The sequence below is a fragment of the Zalophus californianus genome, chromosome 17 (assembly GCF_009762305.2).
Source record: "Zalophus californianus isolate mZalCal1 chromosome 17, mZalCal1.pri.v2, whole genome shotgun sequence".
Classification (NCBI taxonomy): Eukaryota; Metazoa; Chordata; class Mammalia; order Carnivora; family Otariidae; genus Zalophus; species Zalophus californianus.
In genome coordinates, this window is record NC_045611.1 from 42,687,645 (window position 1) to 42,705,088 (window position 17,444).

Genomic DNA, 17,444 nt, shown 5'->3' on the forward strand with positions numbered 1-17,444 from the left:
GGGCTTGAACTCATGACCCTGAGATCAAGAGAGTCGGATGCTCTACCAACTGAGCCAGCCAGGCACGCCATAACAGATTTATTTTTAAAGCTCTTCATGATTATTTTCTTAAATTATTTTAGTTATTTGAAAATATATTCATGGTTTTGTCAAAGTCTCTAAATTACCTTGGCTACTACATCATCTGTGTAATATTAAAGACTCTACTCCAAATAAGAAGAAATCACTGGGGTACCTGGGTGGCTCAGTCACTTGAGCCTCTGACTCTTGATTTTGGCTCAGGTCATGATCTCAGGGTTGTGAGAGCCAGCCCCATGTCAGGTTCCATGCTGGGCGTGGAGCCTGTTTGGGATTCTCTCTCTCCCTCTGCCCCTCATTACCTACCCCAGCTCATGCATTCTCTCTCTCTCTCTCTCTTAAAAAAAAAAAAAAAAGAAAAGAAAATAAATCATTGAGAGAAGAATCATCTTTACCTTTCTGAGCTAGTTCTGTTTTTATTGATGGCTGAGGATAAAATGATCTTTTAAAAAAGCTTCCTCCGCTTCTAGTTTGTGTTCAGGCATTACAAATGGCCTTTTCTGAAGCTGTGGTTAGATTTTTAATAACGGTTTTACTTCTTTCCAGTGCGTAAAGTAGAAAAAAAAAAAAACCAAGAGGAAACAAAATAATTCCTAATTAACATATTTATGGCTTGGAAAAAGTACTGAAAGTGCTTACAAAGTTCAGTACATCCTGCACGCAGAATTTAGTTTCTGTCCATTGAAGTATCACTGTCTTCAGTCATCTTTATTACGTGCATTTGTCTTAATGGGGCTCTTGACTGGCCTCTGTACAACTTCCTTGCCATGGGAATCATTCTTGCCAGACTCACTCAGCATCAGCAGGCTCATGTATTAGATTTGTTTGTGATCCGTTTTCCTCTCGGAAAGCTGATTGTTGTTTCTCTTTCTCTCTCTCTCTCTCTCAGGTGGTAGTTGACACAGCACAGATTGAAAATAAAGAAGCCTATGCCCCCCAGATCAGTTTAGAGGGCTCCAGAATTGTGGTTCAAGTCCCGTCCACATGGTAACGTGACTCTTATATTAACACAAGCCTAGGCTCTGATTGAAGCTTGCACATCTTTGAAAAGATTCCTTTGTTTTGGGCAAACACCATGTTAGGTGGCATAGCAGGTCTTGCTACTTGGGCAGGTACACGTGCAGTGGTATGTCCTGGTTCTCAGTCCACGATAAGGAAGCCAAGATGTCTGAAAAATAGTCTTTTTGACCAATCATGTAAGTAAAATGTTACGTACTCATGGATCATAATGAGCAATATTATCTTCTCTTTGTTACTGAGTCTATCATTTTCTCTAAGTCACCAGTGTTTCTCTAAAGCCGAGCACAGAACATAGAATCCCTTCTTCTCTGTTCCAGTAACAACCCTGATGATCTTGAGCTCATGCCATTACAAATGTGGGGACAGACTGAGCCATTTTTAATTATTTAATTACATTTATAAACTTACAATAGATAAAGTATTCTTCTTAGTTTATTAAAACAGAAGCTCCTACACATTAGTAAGAAAATGGGCAAGATGCATAAATAGGTAACCAAAAAATATAGTAAACAGCACAGCTGTCGACACATAGATGAAGAAAATGAGTAACCTCACCCAGTAAAGGCGGAGTAAAGAAACAATATGATGTCATTTTGCCCAGATGTTGTTAAATTGTTATAGAATAATAAATAAATTTTTAAAAAATAAGTAAGGTTTTGGCCAGACGGTGCAAAAACAGGCACGGGAAGTGGATAAATCACACAGCCTTTCTGGAGGGCAGTTCAGTGTATCAGAAGCCTAAAATAAGAGATCTGACCTCAGGAGTTCCACAGTTCCTCCTCTGGGGATTTATCCTTGTGATGTGCATAGAAATCCAGCTAAAGGAGCAGCATCATAACTTTATTAATAAATAGCAAAAATTGAGCATGTGTTGGAAGACTTCTATTAGTAAGACTATGATATGAATGAGTATTTAACCATGTAGAAAAATTCTGAAACATTCTGGTAGGAAGAGGGACAGATACTAGGGCATGATGGCACTCTTGGTGCCTTTGTAGACTAAAATGGTAGCTGGATAATGCGTTCGAGTTGTATTTAAACCATTTCTCCTTGAAATGTGAGGGTCCAGTGGTAGACTCTGCCAGAAGTTTTAGGACTTGTTGATATATCAAGTAAGGGTGAGCAGTTCACTTCATGTCCCAAAACCTCCCTTCTTTCAGTTTCCTCCCCACCTAAGTTTTTTATTTGATTATTGAGATGACATACCTTTATTTGTTTATTTATTTATTTTTAAAGATTTTATTTATTTGTTTGACAGAGAGAGACACAGTGAGAGAGGGAACACAAGCAGGGGGAGTGGGAGAGGGAGAAGCAGGCTTCCTGCCGAGCAGGGAGCCCAGTGCAGGGCTCGATCCTAGGACCCTGGGATCATGACCTGAGCTGAAGGCAGACGCCTAATGACTGAGCCACCCAGGCGCCCCAAGATGACATAACTTTAATTTATACACATACCTTCACTCCTACCAAAAGCTCACTTTTCTGTAAGATTTTTGTGTCCCTGAATTCTTAATTTGTTTTCCTATTCAGGTTCTTACTGAAAAATATTAAACTTAACCAGGATTCTCATTGTAGAGAAAATAGTTTGAACTTTTGAATAATTGGGTGAATACAAATGACTAGTACTAAAATGGTTAACACTGCAATTTACTTCCAGAACTCTCCGTGTATGATTGATTTCCTTTGTAATCCATTGAACCTCCACGAAAGACTTTATAGACTATTAATTTCTTGGAGAGGCTCCCTCTGCTGGTTGCTATTAGTAAAAATACAAAGTTTCCAAAATAACATGTTTTTGTTTCTTTCCAAGTATAAATTACGCGCTTGTTGAGAAGAATGCAAGCAGAAGTGATTGCTTTACTCCATCTTTGGAAAAATGAAATTGTTAGCAAAGGCATTCAAGAATTTATTATATGCTTTGCTTTTAATAAAATGGAGTGTCCCACTGCCAGATATGTTTTTTTTCCCCAAAGTAATACCTTATTTAGATTTTTTAAACTGTCTTATTTAAGTTTAGTCCATCCATTCTTTCTTTCAGCAGATACTTACTAAATACCTACTGTGTGGCAGACACTGCCTGGACTCTGGGAATTTAAGTATGAACAAGACAGATGAGGTCTCTGCCCCTAACAGAATTGACTTTGTAATGGGAGGTAGGGTGAGGGGACAGCTAGCAAGCATAAGAGTTCAGTTCAAACCCCAGAACATGTATGAGGGGATCAGAGCAGAATGATGTCATATGATGGAGAATAACGGGGGTGGTGCTGGGGAGGGGAGGCTGTTTGGGATCAGGAGGTCAGTCACAAAGGATCCTTCCTTGAAGATATGACATTGGAGAGGAGCCGGCCATGCAGAGAGCAGATGAGGAAAGGATTTCTGGGGAGTGAACCGGCATGGCTGGAGATATGGTAGGTGGTCATGAAGAGAGAGAGTCATAGAAACCAGGGCTTGCAGGGTCCCCGAGGGACTTGGATTTTTACCTAAGAGCAGGTAGAGGGTTTTCAGCAAGTCTATGTGATTTGCCAAAAGAATGGGTTTAGTCTCTTAAAGGGATTCTGTCGATCAACTCTCAGGACTGATGAATTAAATAAAAGTGCTGATTTGTTGATTTTCAGAAAGAGAAATTATTCTCACCAGCAAGTGTAGTACTTCTTTCCGCATGACCAGCAAATGCTCCCCTAGTGGGCAAACATATGTGACCAACCAAATCACAGCCAGCAGTGGCTTGGGAGCACAGAGCAAGGATGGCCTAATAATCAGCAATTCCAGGCTGAGAGAATCGGGTCTGTGAACCCTGGCCAGGTCCACTGGCCAAGATTCTCTCCCAGGAGTCCAGGATCTGGTTGGGCACTGGCAGAGCTTGCCTTTTGCAGTGTTTCTGAGGCTGGCTGGCTCATATCCTCAGGGACCTATTTCTTCTCAAGCCCTAAGGCATGTTGGGGAGTGCTGCTGCCTCCTTAGGATGGCTTTGCAAGTGTCGATTTCACCATTTAACTCCCAGAGTGCCTAGCAGTAGACAGACAACATCTTCCTGGTTCTGCTTCTCAGAAGAGTCCTCTTGGTGGAGGTACCCTGAATGGGCAGTGAGGACCGGAATGGTGGGAAGCAGCTCTCGGGAGAGCAGTCTGGGCAGAGGCAGCAAAAGCAGAGGTCCTGAGATGTGGGCAAATCCAGCATATTCAGGGAGCAAGCCAAGGCCTGTAACTGGGACAGGGTAATGGAGGTGACAGTGGAGAGACGTGTGGCCAGAGGCAGGAGGGACAAGGTCACAGAAACCCTCGAGGGCTGTTTAGATTTTATTTCGATCATGACTGGATGCCACTAGAGAGTTTTTAACAGGGGAGTGATGTGTTCTGATTTGTGCTACCAGAGGCTCACTCTGGCTCTGTGCAGAGGGTTGGGAGGGACAGGAGTAGGGACAGGAGACCAGCTGGGAGGTTGGGCCTGAGCCACAGGTGCTGGTGGTTTCTTGGAGTAGAGTCATAATAAGAGGTGGTGAGAAGTGCTTGGTTTGCTGATGGATTGGCGTGGGCTGTAGGTAGCTAGGGATGATGTGTCGGTTTGGGGTAGACAGCTGTGTTGTGGACTTATGGTGGAAGTGTATAGGTTCAGAGTGGTTTTTGGAGAGGAGAGGAAGCAGTCGTGCTGACCAGGCTGCCTGTTAGGTGTACCCAAGAGATGTTGAGTGTGCAGTTAGATACAGGAGAGTGGGGTTCAGGGGGAGGGGGTCGGCTGGTGAAGGAAATTTGAGTCCTGAGTGGAGGATGGTCTGTACAGCTGCAGGCCCAGATGCAGCCTTGTGGGGAGAAAGGACAAAGCCTAGGACGTGCCACCACACAGACCAGGGAAGCGGAGCAGGAAGTCAGCAGAGGAGACCGGGAAGGGGCTTGCCAGCCAGGTGGAAGGAAAGTTGAGCAAGTTTGGGGTCCCCGAGCTACAGAAGATAGTGCTAGGGCAGGAAGGAAGCATTGCACCATGTTGCTGAGAGATTGAGTAAGGTGGAGACAGGTAATTGACCTTTGACACTGGTGAGCTCAAAGGTGTTTGATCGAAGCCATTCTAGTGCGGTTATGGGGACCAAAGCCCAGCGGGAGTGGGGTGAGGGGAGACTAGGAGACTCAGGAAGAGGAGGAGACCAAGTGTTTTGCTAAAAGGGGGAGCAGAGAACTTGGCAGTATCTGGAGGGGAATGTGGGGCCGAGAGAAAGAAGCTGGTCCATGAGGCCCGTTTGTTGGCTCCGGGGAATGTCACGGGGAGAATAGGGGAGTGGGGTTCTCGGGAACGCAGGAGGGTACACGAGCCTGCAGTGCTCGGCTGGAGGGGCGGCCGGTGGCAGAGCGGGGCTTGTCTTCCACCTCGACCGTGACCGGAGAGGCACGTCGGGAGCATGGGCATGGGCACTCAAGCTGGTGAATTAGTTGGGGGCTGGGGAGCAGACCTCCTCTCAGTGATGTGCGAGTTGTGATGGGAAAGAAGGGGAGGGATGGCCGAGCTCCGAGGAGAGGGGATGCGGCCTCAAGTGGTCAGCTTGGGAAGGGAACACTTCCACTTATGTGGGAAGGCCATGTTTGCGGCTTACCGGAAGTTTGCAGTGAGTCCGAGTTTTTCCCTCCGTTGCCCTTTAGTTTCTTGGGGGCAGGGGTGTTTTGGAAAGGGTTTGCAGAGGAGTAGATAGTGATCCCAGACTCTGAACACAGCGGGGTGGAAAGTCAAGGCTGGAGCCAGTGTGGACAGTGAGAGGGAGGGCATCGGGGCTCCAGAAGGTAGCCCCTCCACGAAACCCTTCTCTTCCTACCAAACAGACTGTAGATGACTAGAAGCCCAGGGAGATCCAGCCCCTGTGGCTTCCTCCTCCTCCTGCAGAGCAGCACATTCCAATGTTAGCATTGTCGTTCTCTAACTGGTCTTTAATTACTGAATTTTTATTTGGTGCCAAAAGCATGTACACATTGTCACCTTTTGTACGAGGCCTACTTGAGACACTTTTTCAGAGCAGAGCCGCCCAGACTGATGCGGCCTGCCTCCTGCCTAGGTGCCTGAAAGAAGACCCCGCTACCATGTCCCTGCTGCAGAGAAGCCTCGATCCCGAGAAGACCCTGGGGCTGGTGGACGTGCTCTACACGGCCGTGCTGGACCTTAGCCGCTGGAGGGCAGGGAGGTGGGTGTCCCTGCCGGTCCCCTGAAATAGCTTACCTTCGGGCCCATACTCAGGGGCAGCGTGACCACGTACAGTCTCCCGCACGCTCACATCGCTGATTGTATGTGAGGAAGTAAGGCGAGAAAGAATTTTTTGGTCACTTAAATTTGGAATCATTTCAAACTTACTGAAAAGTTGCAGTAGTACCAAGAATTGCTCTCTGACCTTTAGCCAGATTCCTCAGTTACTTAACATGTTTGCCTTCATTTGTTTTATCATTTGAGGGTAGGTCCATCAAGGGGATTTTAGCCCAACTCATATTCTCCTCATGAACGAAGACCAGAGAAACGTGTAGAAAATTTACTTATATCCTACATGAAATTTATTTCTATCTGAAAGCAGCTGACGGTTGCGAGACTATCTCTGGGAATTATGAACTTCAGAATGGTAGGGACATCGAACATCCAGCCATGGGCCCCCCTTTCTGAACTCACGAGCTCCGAGGCCCAGAACACTGCGGTGGCTTGTCCTGGGTCACAGCAGCCGTTGCCTGCCTCAGCCCCAACCACTTTCCATCCCTGGGGCTCTCTTTCAGTACTAGGAAAGTGCTCGGAAAACCTTGGAAGTAACCAGCATCTGTTCTTGGCTCTGTCTGTAAGTTCCTTCCAAGGTCAGCAGTGCCCCATGGTGTCACTGAGTCCCACTCACCACCCCCCCGCCCTTGTTGTGTGTATTTACCCACGTCCCTCTGCTGGATCAGTCTTAACGTACACTTAAAAGTCTGGGGTGTTCATTTTATTTATCTGTAAAATAGGTGAACCTGATACCAACCAACTAGAGAGACTGTTTTTGTCCTTAGAGTCTTTCTTAGATGCAGAGAGATCCATTTCATTGTCCAATTTGTATGTTTGTCTTTTTTGTAATTTTCAATACATTTCTGTTTAAATAGGGAACAAGCTTTACCCTGCATACAGATCCAGCTTCAGAGGGAGATCTGCGATTTTGGGAATCAGGCCGACCTGCCTTCTGGGAACGGAAACAAATCTTCAGGCGGCCTGCAGAAGACCTTCTCCAAACTGACATCCCGCTTCACCAAGAAAGCTTCATGCACCAGCTCCAGCAGCAGCACAAATTATTCCATCCCAAATACCCCTTCCAAAAACCTCTTCGTAGCTGGGTGTTCGGAAGAGAAGGCCAAAATGCCCAGCAGTATTGACTCAAGGTTACAAAGCATTTTGAACATTGGTAATTTCCCTAGGACTACAGACCCTTCACAGTCAGCGCAGAGTTCCTGTAACCAGATGGCCAATGGTTTTCTCCTGGAGAGGCGTGATGGCTTCCTGCCAGGGGATGATGGCAAGGACGAGAAGGGCATGAACCTGCCAACCGATCAGGAAATGCAGGAGGTGATCGATTTTCTCTCGGGCTTTAACATGGGCCAGTCACATCAGGGCTCCCCATTGGTGACAAGGCGTAATTCCGCTGCCACAGCCACAGTGACTGAACAGAAGGCCGGAGCCATGCAGCCACAGCAGCTGCCACTGCCAGTGCCCCCTCCGCCACGGCCACCCCCGGCTGGGACCCGCACACCTCTGACCCCCCAGCCAGGCCTGGCACCTCAGCAGCAGTCCCCGAAGCAGCAGCAACCGCAGGTCCAGTACTACCAACCCCTGCTCCAACCCATTGGACCTCAGCAGCCCCCACCCCAGCCTCGGGCCCCAGGGAAGTGGCTGCACGGCTCAGCCCAGCAGCCAGCCCAGCCTGTCGGAGCAGGTCTGTCTCCTCTTGGCCAGTGGCCTGGCATATCTGATCTCAGTTCTGACTTGTACAGCTTGGGTCTGGTGAGCAGCTATATGGATAATGTGATGTCGGAGGTTTTGGGGCAGAAGCCGCAGGGACCTAGAAATAACACCTGGCCAAACCGTGACCAAAGTGACGGAGTCTTTGGGATGTTGGGAGAGATTCTGCCTTTTGATCCTGCAGGTATGTGGACCCCCCCTCCCCTCCCCTTGGGGTTTTCACATCAGTAGAATCAGTGAGGACTTCATAGGGCCCATGTGACACAGCCTACTTACTTAGGACACTTGGCAAGTGACCTAATTTCTCTTTAAAGACCCTTTCTCGCTGTCAGATGGCAAGTATGGGACACATCCAGCAAAGGTAGGCAGCCCTGCTGAGAGTGAGGCTAAGAAGGTCAGGACCACTATTTCTCTCACTGTACAGAGGCTGGGATTGAGGCTCAGAGAAGTTCCTTGAATGGCTCCATGTCCCATAGTTCAAGTGGGCTCCTGTGTGGGCCCTCCTATTGGTGGGAGCCAAGGTGGCAGGCCCTTTGTGAGCTGCTCTTCTCCTGATTACATAACCTGTTCTGTGATTCTTTGCTTAAAAGCTAGGACCTATGAAAGGTGGTAGAGCACCCTCCTGCCTTCGGAGAATATGGCTTCTCCTGGCCTGAACAGTGTGAAAATACCACCAGAATTATCTTAGGAAATTAGAAAAAGAACTTAGAAACAAACAAAAATAAACTAGGAGGAGGAAGTAATTAAGGAGAAAAGCCAAGACTGATGAAATTTAAAAGAAAAATATAGTATAAATTATAAATAAAATCTAAAAGAAGGGTCTCTTGAAGACCAACAAAATAGATAAACCAACTTATTGTAAGCCTCAATAAGAGAGAGCAAAGAGAAATGAGATTTAGGAAAGAGAAAGGAGGGGCACCTGGGTGGCTCAGTCGGTTAAGCCTCTGCCTTCAGCTCAGGCCATGATCCCAGGGTCCTGGGATCGAGTCCAGCGTCGGGCTCCCTGCTCAGTGGGGAGCCTGCTTCTCCCTCTCCCTCTGTCTGGTGCTCCGCCTGCTTGTGTGCGTGCTCTCCCCCCGCCCCTGACAAATAAATAAATAAAATTTTAAAATAAATAAATAAATCTTTAAAAAAAAAGGAAAGAGAAAGAAGATGTCATTCCAGAAATAGAGAGTAAAAGAAGTTTAAGACGTTCCTACATATGACAACATCTTTGAAAACTGATTGGAAAAATGGCTTCTTTCCTAATACAATGCACATCACCAAAGTTGTACCAAGAAGTGGAAAACGTGCCCAGATCTGTTTCAGTGGAAAAAATTGGAACAGTAATTATGAAGCCAACATGGTTTTACCATAAAAACGTTATAGGTTATTTAAAAAGCAAACCGTAGTTCTCTCTGTAGGAGTGTGGGTAGAGGCTGGACCCCGGAGCCGTGATGGGAAGAGCAGCTCCGTTACTGCGGGGGTGGCAGGTGGGGCAGTGGAACAGCTCTGCCACTGCTCAGTAATGCCTGGCATCACCCCGCTTGCAGGAGCGGCCAGACAACAACAGATGCTGTAAAGACATTTGATAAAAGCCACCAGTGACTCAAAAAAAACCCTCCAAGTAAGACATGAATAGAAAGAAATTTCTTGAATTATTAAAGAAAGACTATCTACCAAAAGCCAGTAGCATGTATTATTCTGTATAGTGAAACAAAATCATTCCAGTTAAAATCAAGACAGGGTGGCAACTGTTACTGCCAATAGCGTGTAACTAACCTTTTGTCTTGGACTTGCTAGCAAACAGCCAGACATGTATAAGCTGTAGAAAAAGATACATTGAAAAGCACATCTCTTTGCTGGCAATAGAATTGGAGGGGGAAAAGAAACCCAACGAGACTCCTTGATTAAAAAAAAAAAACCCTAGAATTAGTGAACCTGGTAAGGTGGGTTGATGCAAGATAAATATGTAGAAATCCGTTACTCTTTTCTCTAATTTAGCAAAAGGTATACAGGTGGAAAATATATTTCATTTAAGGAGAATATTGTGAAATACATAAATAACTATCGCAAATATTTATATAAATAACCAGCAGAAGAGGAATTCCCTGCTAAAACAACCCAGCATTAGCTACAAATGGAAAGAAATGTTTTCTTAGGTCTTCTAAAAATCCCTCATGCTGCTGCTCACGCTTTCCTGCTCTTGCTCCCCGTGGGTGGTAGACATGAGCATCTTTGGACCCTGGGGCACAGGAAGGGCACAGGGTCCCACCCAGCTCCAGAAGAGCAGGCCTCACCCAGCTGCCACTGACTGGGATGGGCGTGGCACGGCACATTTTTTTCAACTGCCATTCAACAGTCTACATCTTTTGATAGTCATGTAATTAAATCCAGAGTATAAACAGTGTTTGGCAGAATTTTACCGTCTTTGATATTTGATGAGGCCTGGATGGCCTCTTATGTCTTTAAGCTACAAATCCTATTAGCTTGATCTTCCGCCAGTTCCTGTCTGACCTGCAGGTCCCTAATGTAGCTTCCTGCAGACCCCACCCTGAGGGCATAAGATCTACATCGCCTTTTCCCCAAATAAAGGAAGGGCACTCCTTTGGGATAGATGAATCACAGAAGGCCCCCTCTCAGGCAGGGCCAGTGAGAGCAGAGTGCCCCCTCTGGACAGGGCATACTTAGCCCCTGGAGGCATGGCTTGACCCACTGAGAAGTGGGCCTTGATTTTGGCCCAGCCCCTCCCCTCCCCTGGTGTGGGCATCTTTGTGCAGTGCACAGACTCACCAGCAGTCCTGTGGCAGTGCCCTGAGGACGAGCTAAGAATGAGATTTTTTTTTTTTAAGATTTTATTTATCTATCAGAGAATGAGATAGAGAGCATGAGAGCGGGGAGGGTCAGAGGGAGAAGCAGACTCCCCGCCAAGCAGGGAGCCCGACGCGGGACTCGATCCCGGGACTCCAGGACCATGACCCGAGCCGAAGGCAGTCGCCCAACCAACTGAGCCACCCAGGCGCCCTAAGAATGAGATTTTGCCCTAGTATCTTTCCCAGCCTGAAACTGAGAAGTATACACTCCTGAGTCATATTCAGCTTGTGAACAATAGATACCTTCCTGCTGCTTTTTTTTTTTAAGATTTTATTTATTTAAGAGAGAGAGCTAGAGAGAGCATGAGCCAGGGAGGAGAGGGAGAAGCAGGCCTCCCGCTGAGCAGGGAGCCCGACGTGGGGCTCAATCCCAGGAGCCTGGGATCATGACCTGAGCCGAAGGCAGACGCTTAACCAACTGAGCCACCCAGGCGGCCTCCTCCCGTATCTTCTTGTTTGACTTTCTCCCAATGTCCTCTATGCTGTTTTTTCTCCCACTTGTACTGTCATGCCCATCCTTACTCAGCTCTGGCCAGTATGTTTCCAGTCACCTCTTAATACCTCTGAAATTCTGAAATTTCATCTCATTCATTACCACTCTCACTGTCTTCACATGGAACGAGTAGGTCTGCCATCCAATATCCAGGAAAATCCTGGATTCGAGTTGGGTCACGTGGCAATGACATACCTCTATCTGGCTGACCCTGATGCTTTTACAACTTGCAGGTTATCGGTTCGCTAAAGACATCAAGCATGTGATTTTCTAAGTTGTTATGTACGTAGCACCAGACATTGGAATGTTGTTAAGTATCTGATATTTGTCTTTAAATTTTAATCATGGATCCTTTTGTGTTCTCTCTCTCTGTCTTTCGGTCCCATTCAGCCTGCCTCTGTCCTAGGCATAACACTTCTTGACAGTCCCTGTGCACACCCCGTACCCCAGGTCAGACATCTGGCTGAAAGCCCCAATCCTGCAGCCAACTCCCTGGCTCTCGGGGCCACAAGCCTGGCAGCACCTCCCCGCTTGTCACTGCGTGTGTGACCAGCACATCCTCGGGAGGCAGGGAGGGAAACGAGAGGCCAGTGTGGCCCCAGCCCCTCTCTGTCCCTTTGTCTTAATGCAGTGGGTTCGGACCCCGAGTTTGCTCGCTATGTGGCAGGAGTGAGCCAGGCAATGCAGCAGAAGCGGCAAGTGCAACACGGCCGCCGCCCAGGCCACCCCCGGGGCCACTGGCCCCCCATGGACGATGCCCATCGGACCTGGCCTTTCCCGGAGTTCTTCACAGAAGGGTGAGTGCTGGGGGTGGCAGGGAAGCTGAGTTTGGGGCCTGGGTATCCCCCAGGGGGCCCTCGTGCACTCTTATCAGGCAACTTGATTCCGAGGCCCCCTGTGAGAGAGTGACATCTGGTCAGATCTTCAAGAGGTCAGAGTTTTGCGACAGACCCGAAGGTGCCAAGTGGCATGATGGGTCCCTTTGAACACACCATTTGTAGGAAGTGATGATTTTCAGCACAGACTCTTCTGCCTGGAACCAGGAACTTATTTGACGATGTTTGTGAGGTCATTGAGCGTTTAACACGGTCTCTATGCTGAAATGGGCATGGCTGTGAAACCCGCGCGATTCGTGGAATGGGATCCTTGTAGCCTCCAAAAAACAAAGGTGTATGGTTCAGATGCCAGTGTATCCAGAGCACTGCGGATTTGCATCCCAAAGACAACAGGAGGTTGATTTTTCACATCTCTTATTGCTACGCAGTTAATAAATCTGGACAGCTAAAGACCATTTCAGCTTTTTGTTCTAACATGAATTTCACATGCAAAGCACAGGCTTCTGGCAAGAATAAAGGGCAGCGAAGAGTACATGTTACCTTCGAAACAAGGGAGGACAGGAAGGAAAGCTTGGGTTTTTAGAAGGGGAGACAAGAGACTGCCATCTGGTTGTTAGAGGGGTGCAGGGTAAAGATTGTTCCTTTAGGGCTGGGGGTGTGGGGGCGGCCTCAGGCTTTTCCGGCTGGTGTCCAGGCTGGCTGCAGGAGGCCCGGGACCAGCTTCTCTCTCTGGCTTTCAGGGACGGTCTGCACAGCGGCTGGTCGGGTGCTCAGGGGGACTCCGCCAGCTCAAGTGATGAGACGTCTTCCGCCAACGGGGACAGCTTGTTCTCCATGTTTTCAGGGCCTGACCTCGTGGCCGCTGTCAAGCAGAGAAGGTAGGAAGAGATTTCTCAAGGCAAACAAAGGACAGAGGGGCACATGAATGTGATCCCCAGCTTACTCCTCTGGAAAGCTCAGGAACCTCATGGCTCCCTGTCAGCCTGGTGTGAGAGAGGCAGAGGGCCTCTGCTAGCACAGCCTTGCTGAATCTTCTGTGGCTACCATGCAGGCTTGCTTGTAGCCCAGGTGACTTAACGTTGGGTTGAGGCTTTGCTGGCAGAACAGTCTCACGCAAGTAGTAGCCAAAAATACCAGTATGAGGCAAGGGAGGGTTCTGGAGATGAACGTGGCCCTCTCTGATGCTTAGTTTCTTTGTCAAAGTTGAAAAGAAAACGTAATAGAGTATATTCAGGTCTAAGAAGTTTTTAAAAGTAGGGGTACCTGGCTGGCTCATTTGGTAGAGCATGAGATTCCTAGTCTCGGTCATGAGTTCAAGCCCCATGCTGGGCATGAAAGCTACTCTCAAAAAAAAAAAAAAAAAAAGGGAGGGAAGGAATAGGAAAAAGGAAAAACCAAACATGTCAGGTTGGGTTAGTTGCTATGAAGAAAAATATGGGGGTCACCTGGGTGGCTCAGTTGGTTAAGCATCCGACTTGATATTGGCTCAGGTCTTAATCTCTGAGTCATGAGTTCCTGCTCCACATTGGGCTCCACACTGGGCGTGGAGCCTACTTAAAAAAAATACATATATGTATATATATGTGTGTGTGTGTGTGTGTGTGTGTACATACACACACACACACACATATGTATATGGGAGTCAGGGAGGCCTCTGATGAGCAGACAGCTGAACAAAATGAGGGAGCAACTGGTGAGAGATTGGCATTGGGGTATTTGTGAGAGAGAAGAATCGGGGATGATATGTGAGGTTTTGGCTGGAGCATCTGTATGAAAGGGGGTGCCGATGAACTGAGACAGGAGGATGCAGGAGGAGCACGACTGAGCCAGAGGCAGTGGCTAAGATGTCTGTTTTAGACAAGGGCAGGAGGAGAGGCCGATGAGATGCCGAGGAAGCCAATGGTAGAACCGCCTCTACAGAGACTGCTGTCTGCAGGCGGGAGCACGGACAGACTGATTTACTTGGCTCGGAGCCTGCTCTGTCCTTCCTTTTTCATTCAACATTGTAACAGAAATTTTTCATGTTTGCAGTTAAAACTAACAGTCTTTTAAGTCCCACTTCCCCAGGGCATGGTGAACAGTATCTTTTGAAAACGTTAACAAAAGCCCGAGCCAGTAGATCAGAGCAGCTGAAACAGCCACCACCTGCCACCCCGCCCCTCCCCAAGCCCGGGAATGGCTTCTGGGAGTGCTCCACTCACTGGCCACCCACCCGATCCTTTCGCGTGCACTGGGCCCAAGGTCTCCCCACCTAGAACCAGCGCCCAGAACCAGGTAACTAGCGTGTTAAGGTCAGTGGGGCAGCAAGCCAGATGCCCACTGCACTGCGCTCTTGATTTCTTTCAGGAAACACAGCAGTGGAGAGCAGGAGACCAGCACGCTGCCCTCCCCACCTCTTCTTACCACAGTGGAGGACATGAACCAGGTACCGTGGGCCCTGCTCTGGCCACGGATGGCCAGCTGTATGGGGTACAGACCACGAGTGAAGTCCCAAAGCTTAAGTTTTAAGAGGGCTTCAGAGCAATGACGGGTTCTTTGTGGTGAACAACTTTTTTCCCCCATGATTAACCATCTCATCTCAGAGCCAAATGTAGAGGAAGCCCTGGGGTTGTGCCATCCACTGTGATAGCCACTAGCCACATGTGGCTATTTAAATTGGAATGAATCAAATATAAATACAGATTGAGTTCCTTAGTGGCACTGGCCATATGTGGTGAGTGGCCACTGCGTGGGAGCAGCACAGACACAGATCACCACCATCACTGCAAATTCAGCTGGACCGTGCTGCTCCAGGGCTGTGGGGAGGGCTGGGGCTCCTACCCCGTCTCCTAGGTGGAAATAGGACCGGAGACCTGGGGAGCTGGGAAAAGATGACGAATTGCCAGAAATGCCACTAAGAACCCTTTTCTGTCTCTCAGGATAACAAAACCAAAACGTGGCCACCCAAAGCACCCTGGCAACACCCTTCCCCGCTGCCCAGCACATTGCCTAGCCCGAGCGCACCACTCTACGCAGTTGCCGGCCCTGGCAGCCAGTGGAACGACACCATGCAGATGCTGCAGTCGCCAGTGTGGGCCGCGACCAGTGATTGCAGCACCGCCTCCTTTACCTATGTGCAGACCCCACCGCAGCCCCCGCCCCCACCGGCACACAAGGCAGCACCCAAGGGCTTCAAGGCCTTCCCTGGGAAGGCTGAGCGCAGGCCGGCCTACTTGCCCCAGTACTGACCCAGGGCCAGCCTGCCTGCCTGCCTGCCCAGAGCTGTCGGGGCCAGTGTCCCCACTCCAGGACTGACTAGCTGGCACCAGCCCCCCAGAGGACCAGTGCACCCCTGTCCCAGGCAGGGATCCTCGGGCATGGGGGTAGTTGGCAGCTCCAAGCCTTTAAGGCCTGGCTTCTCAAACTTTTGAGGCATCAGAGCCCTGAAGGGCCAGCTAGAAACAGGTTTCTGACCCTCAGGGAGATGCTGCGGGATCTTTGAGCTTAATAAGCTCCCCCAGTGGTTCTGATGCAGGTGGGCCATAGGCCGCACTTTGAAAAACATGGCTCTCAAGTTTGTAGTCCCACCGTGTGTGTTGGGAAGGCACCAAGCCTGAAGGCTGAGAGCAAAACTGACCATTCTTCTGAAACCCTCCCCCTCCCCCTTCTTAACACGTTGAGTGATGACCACATCAGTCACTGTATTTTATAGCTATTTTTCATATAGGTTTTTAGTTAAAACATCTCCCGCCTAAAATGCATTGAATATTTTAAGATAACAGATATAGAGGCTGGAGATTTGTTCAACACTATCTTTATTTAAGCTTATACAAAATGGGCAAAATACAGAGTATTTGTGATTGGAAGCAATCACTGGGGTTTTCTGTGGGTGGGCAGCCCCTCACCACCCCAAGCAGCACCCAAGGGGTGCAGTCCTGACCGGATTTACAAAAGCAGGATCGTAAAACTGATGTCAGAGGCATATTCCTGATGGTGCATGGAGATGAGCCAGCTGGCTGCGTCCGTGTGCGGGATAAAGTTGCACCTGCTGCCTTCAGATCCACACGTGGCCAGAGGCTTTGACATAGTCTCCAAACATGGGGGTGTGGTCAAGAGGCTGCACAGAGACACCTGCACTTGAACTTGCAGTAACATTTGTGAGCTGGCTCAAGACAAACCAATTAAGATGTAGATAGGAATTAATTTAAAGTCTTTTCTTTAAAAAAAAAAAAAACAAACCTCATTTTCAGTTAACATGTGCCATTAAAGAGATAACATCCTGTGGATTTAGGGATATTTTCCAGCCAGAATGGATCCAGAAGAATTGAATGGTGCTTAAATTGAGAAATAATGATACATATATCTCTATAGAGTAGACATCCCACTGTATATTAATTGAAGTTCTTTATATAAAACTTATTTAAATTTTTCATATTTCATCTTTGAAAAAGTCTAATTGAGAAAAATCCATAATATTTTCTGGTATGAAAGTTTGACAGTATTAATATTTTTTTTATATTTTCTTAAATCATTAAACCATTTTAATATATATGTTAACTACTAATAAATGGTTTATTCTTTCTAACTCCATATAAGCTTTTCCAGCAGAGATTGTAATAGCACATTTACGTTCTCATTTTTCTACGGATATAAGTAAATTTATATTTAAAAATACCAAAAAGAAACAATATATATGTATATGTATGTATACACACTAATGAGAGAGGCCCGCTAGGGTGTCTGAGCCCAGCCATCTGAATTCTTAGTACTGTGTTGCCCGGCTGTTTCCAGGCCTCGGGTGTCGTCTCCTGTGCTGTGTGGGGATGTTGCTGCCTGCACTTAACGATCCTCTCACTGCGGCTTCTGAACATTCACCTCACCATGTTTACAGAGAACTATTTTGTACATAGACTCCTTCAGGCACGTGCTTTGCACTGACCCTGCGTGGCTCTTGTCTGTCCGCTGTCCCAGTGTGTGCACTAATCTGTCCGATGTCTGTGGCTATTTTCCTTGTAGGAGAGTTTTCTGTTTTCCTTCCGTAACGTGTCCACAGTACCTTGTATTTCAAGTTCGATTATACTGAAGTACTCTTGTTTTCATAGTGCCTCCCCAAAGACCTCACCCTGGACAGAGGTCAGCCCTTGACGCCCCAGTGCAGGTGACATTGATACCGCCACATTGTCACTCTCCAGTCTGTTTTTCTCGATTAAGCGGGACATTTTGTAATCGCCATCTCCGTGGGCTGTGAGACTG

General features: G+C 47.7%; 1 protein-coding gene across 5 annotated transcripts in view; it reads left to right on the forward strand.

Moving 5' to 3' along the window:
- Positions 1-16,740, forward strand: part of GARRE1 (granule associated Rac and RHOG effector 1) — a 79,042-nt gene extending 62,302 nt beyond the window's left edge. For all 5 annotated transcript variants that reach the window (XM_027618179.2, XM_027618181.2, XM_027618178.2 and 2 more), the window contains 7 exons: positions 968-1,065; positions 6,128-6,253; positions 7,182-8,215; positions 12,008-12,173; positions 12,953-13,090; positions 14,559-14,637; positions 15,131-16,740. In XM_027618179.2, the coding sequence (XP_027473980.1) occupies positions 968-1,065; positions 6,128-6,253; positions 7,182-8,215; positions 12,008-12,173; positions 12,953-13,090; positions 14,559-14,637; positions 15,131-15,439 (1,950 nt within the window). In that variant the 3' untranslated portion in view covers positions 15,440-16,740. The remainder of the gene's footprint in view (positions 1-967; positions 1,066-6,127; positions 6,254-7,181; positions 8,216-12,007; positions 12,174-12,952; positions 13,091-14,558; positions 14,638-15,130) is intronic.
- Positions 16,741-17,444: the final 704 nt, after the last annotated feature.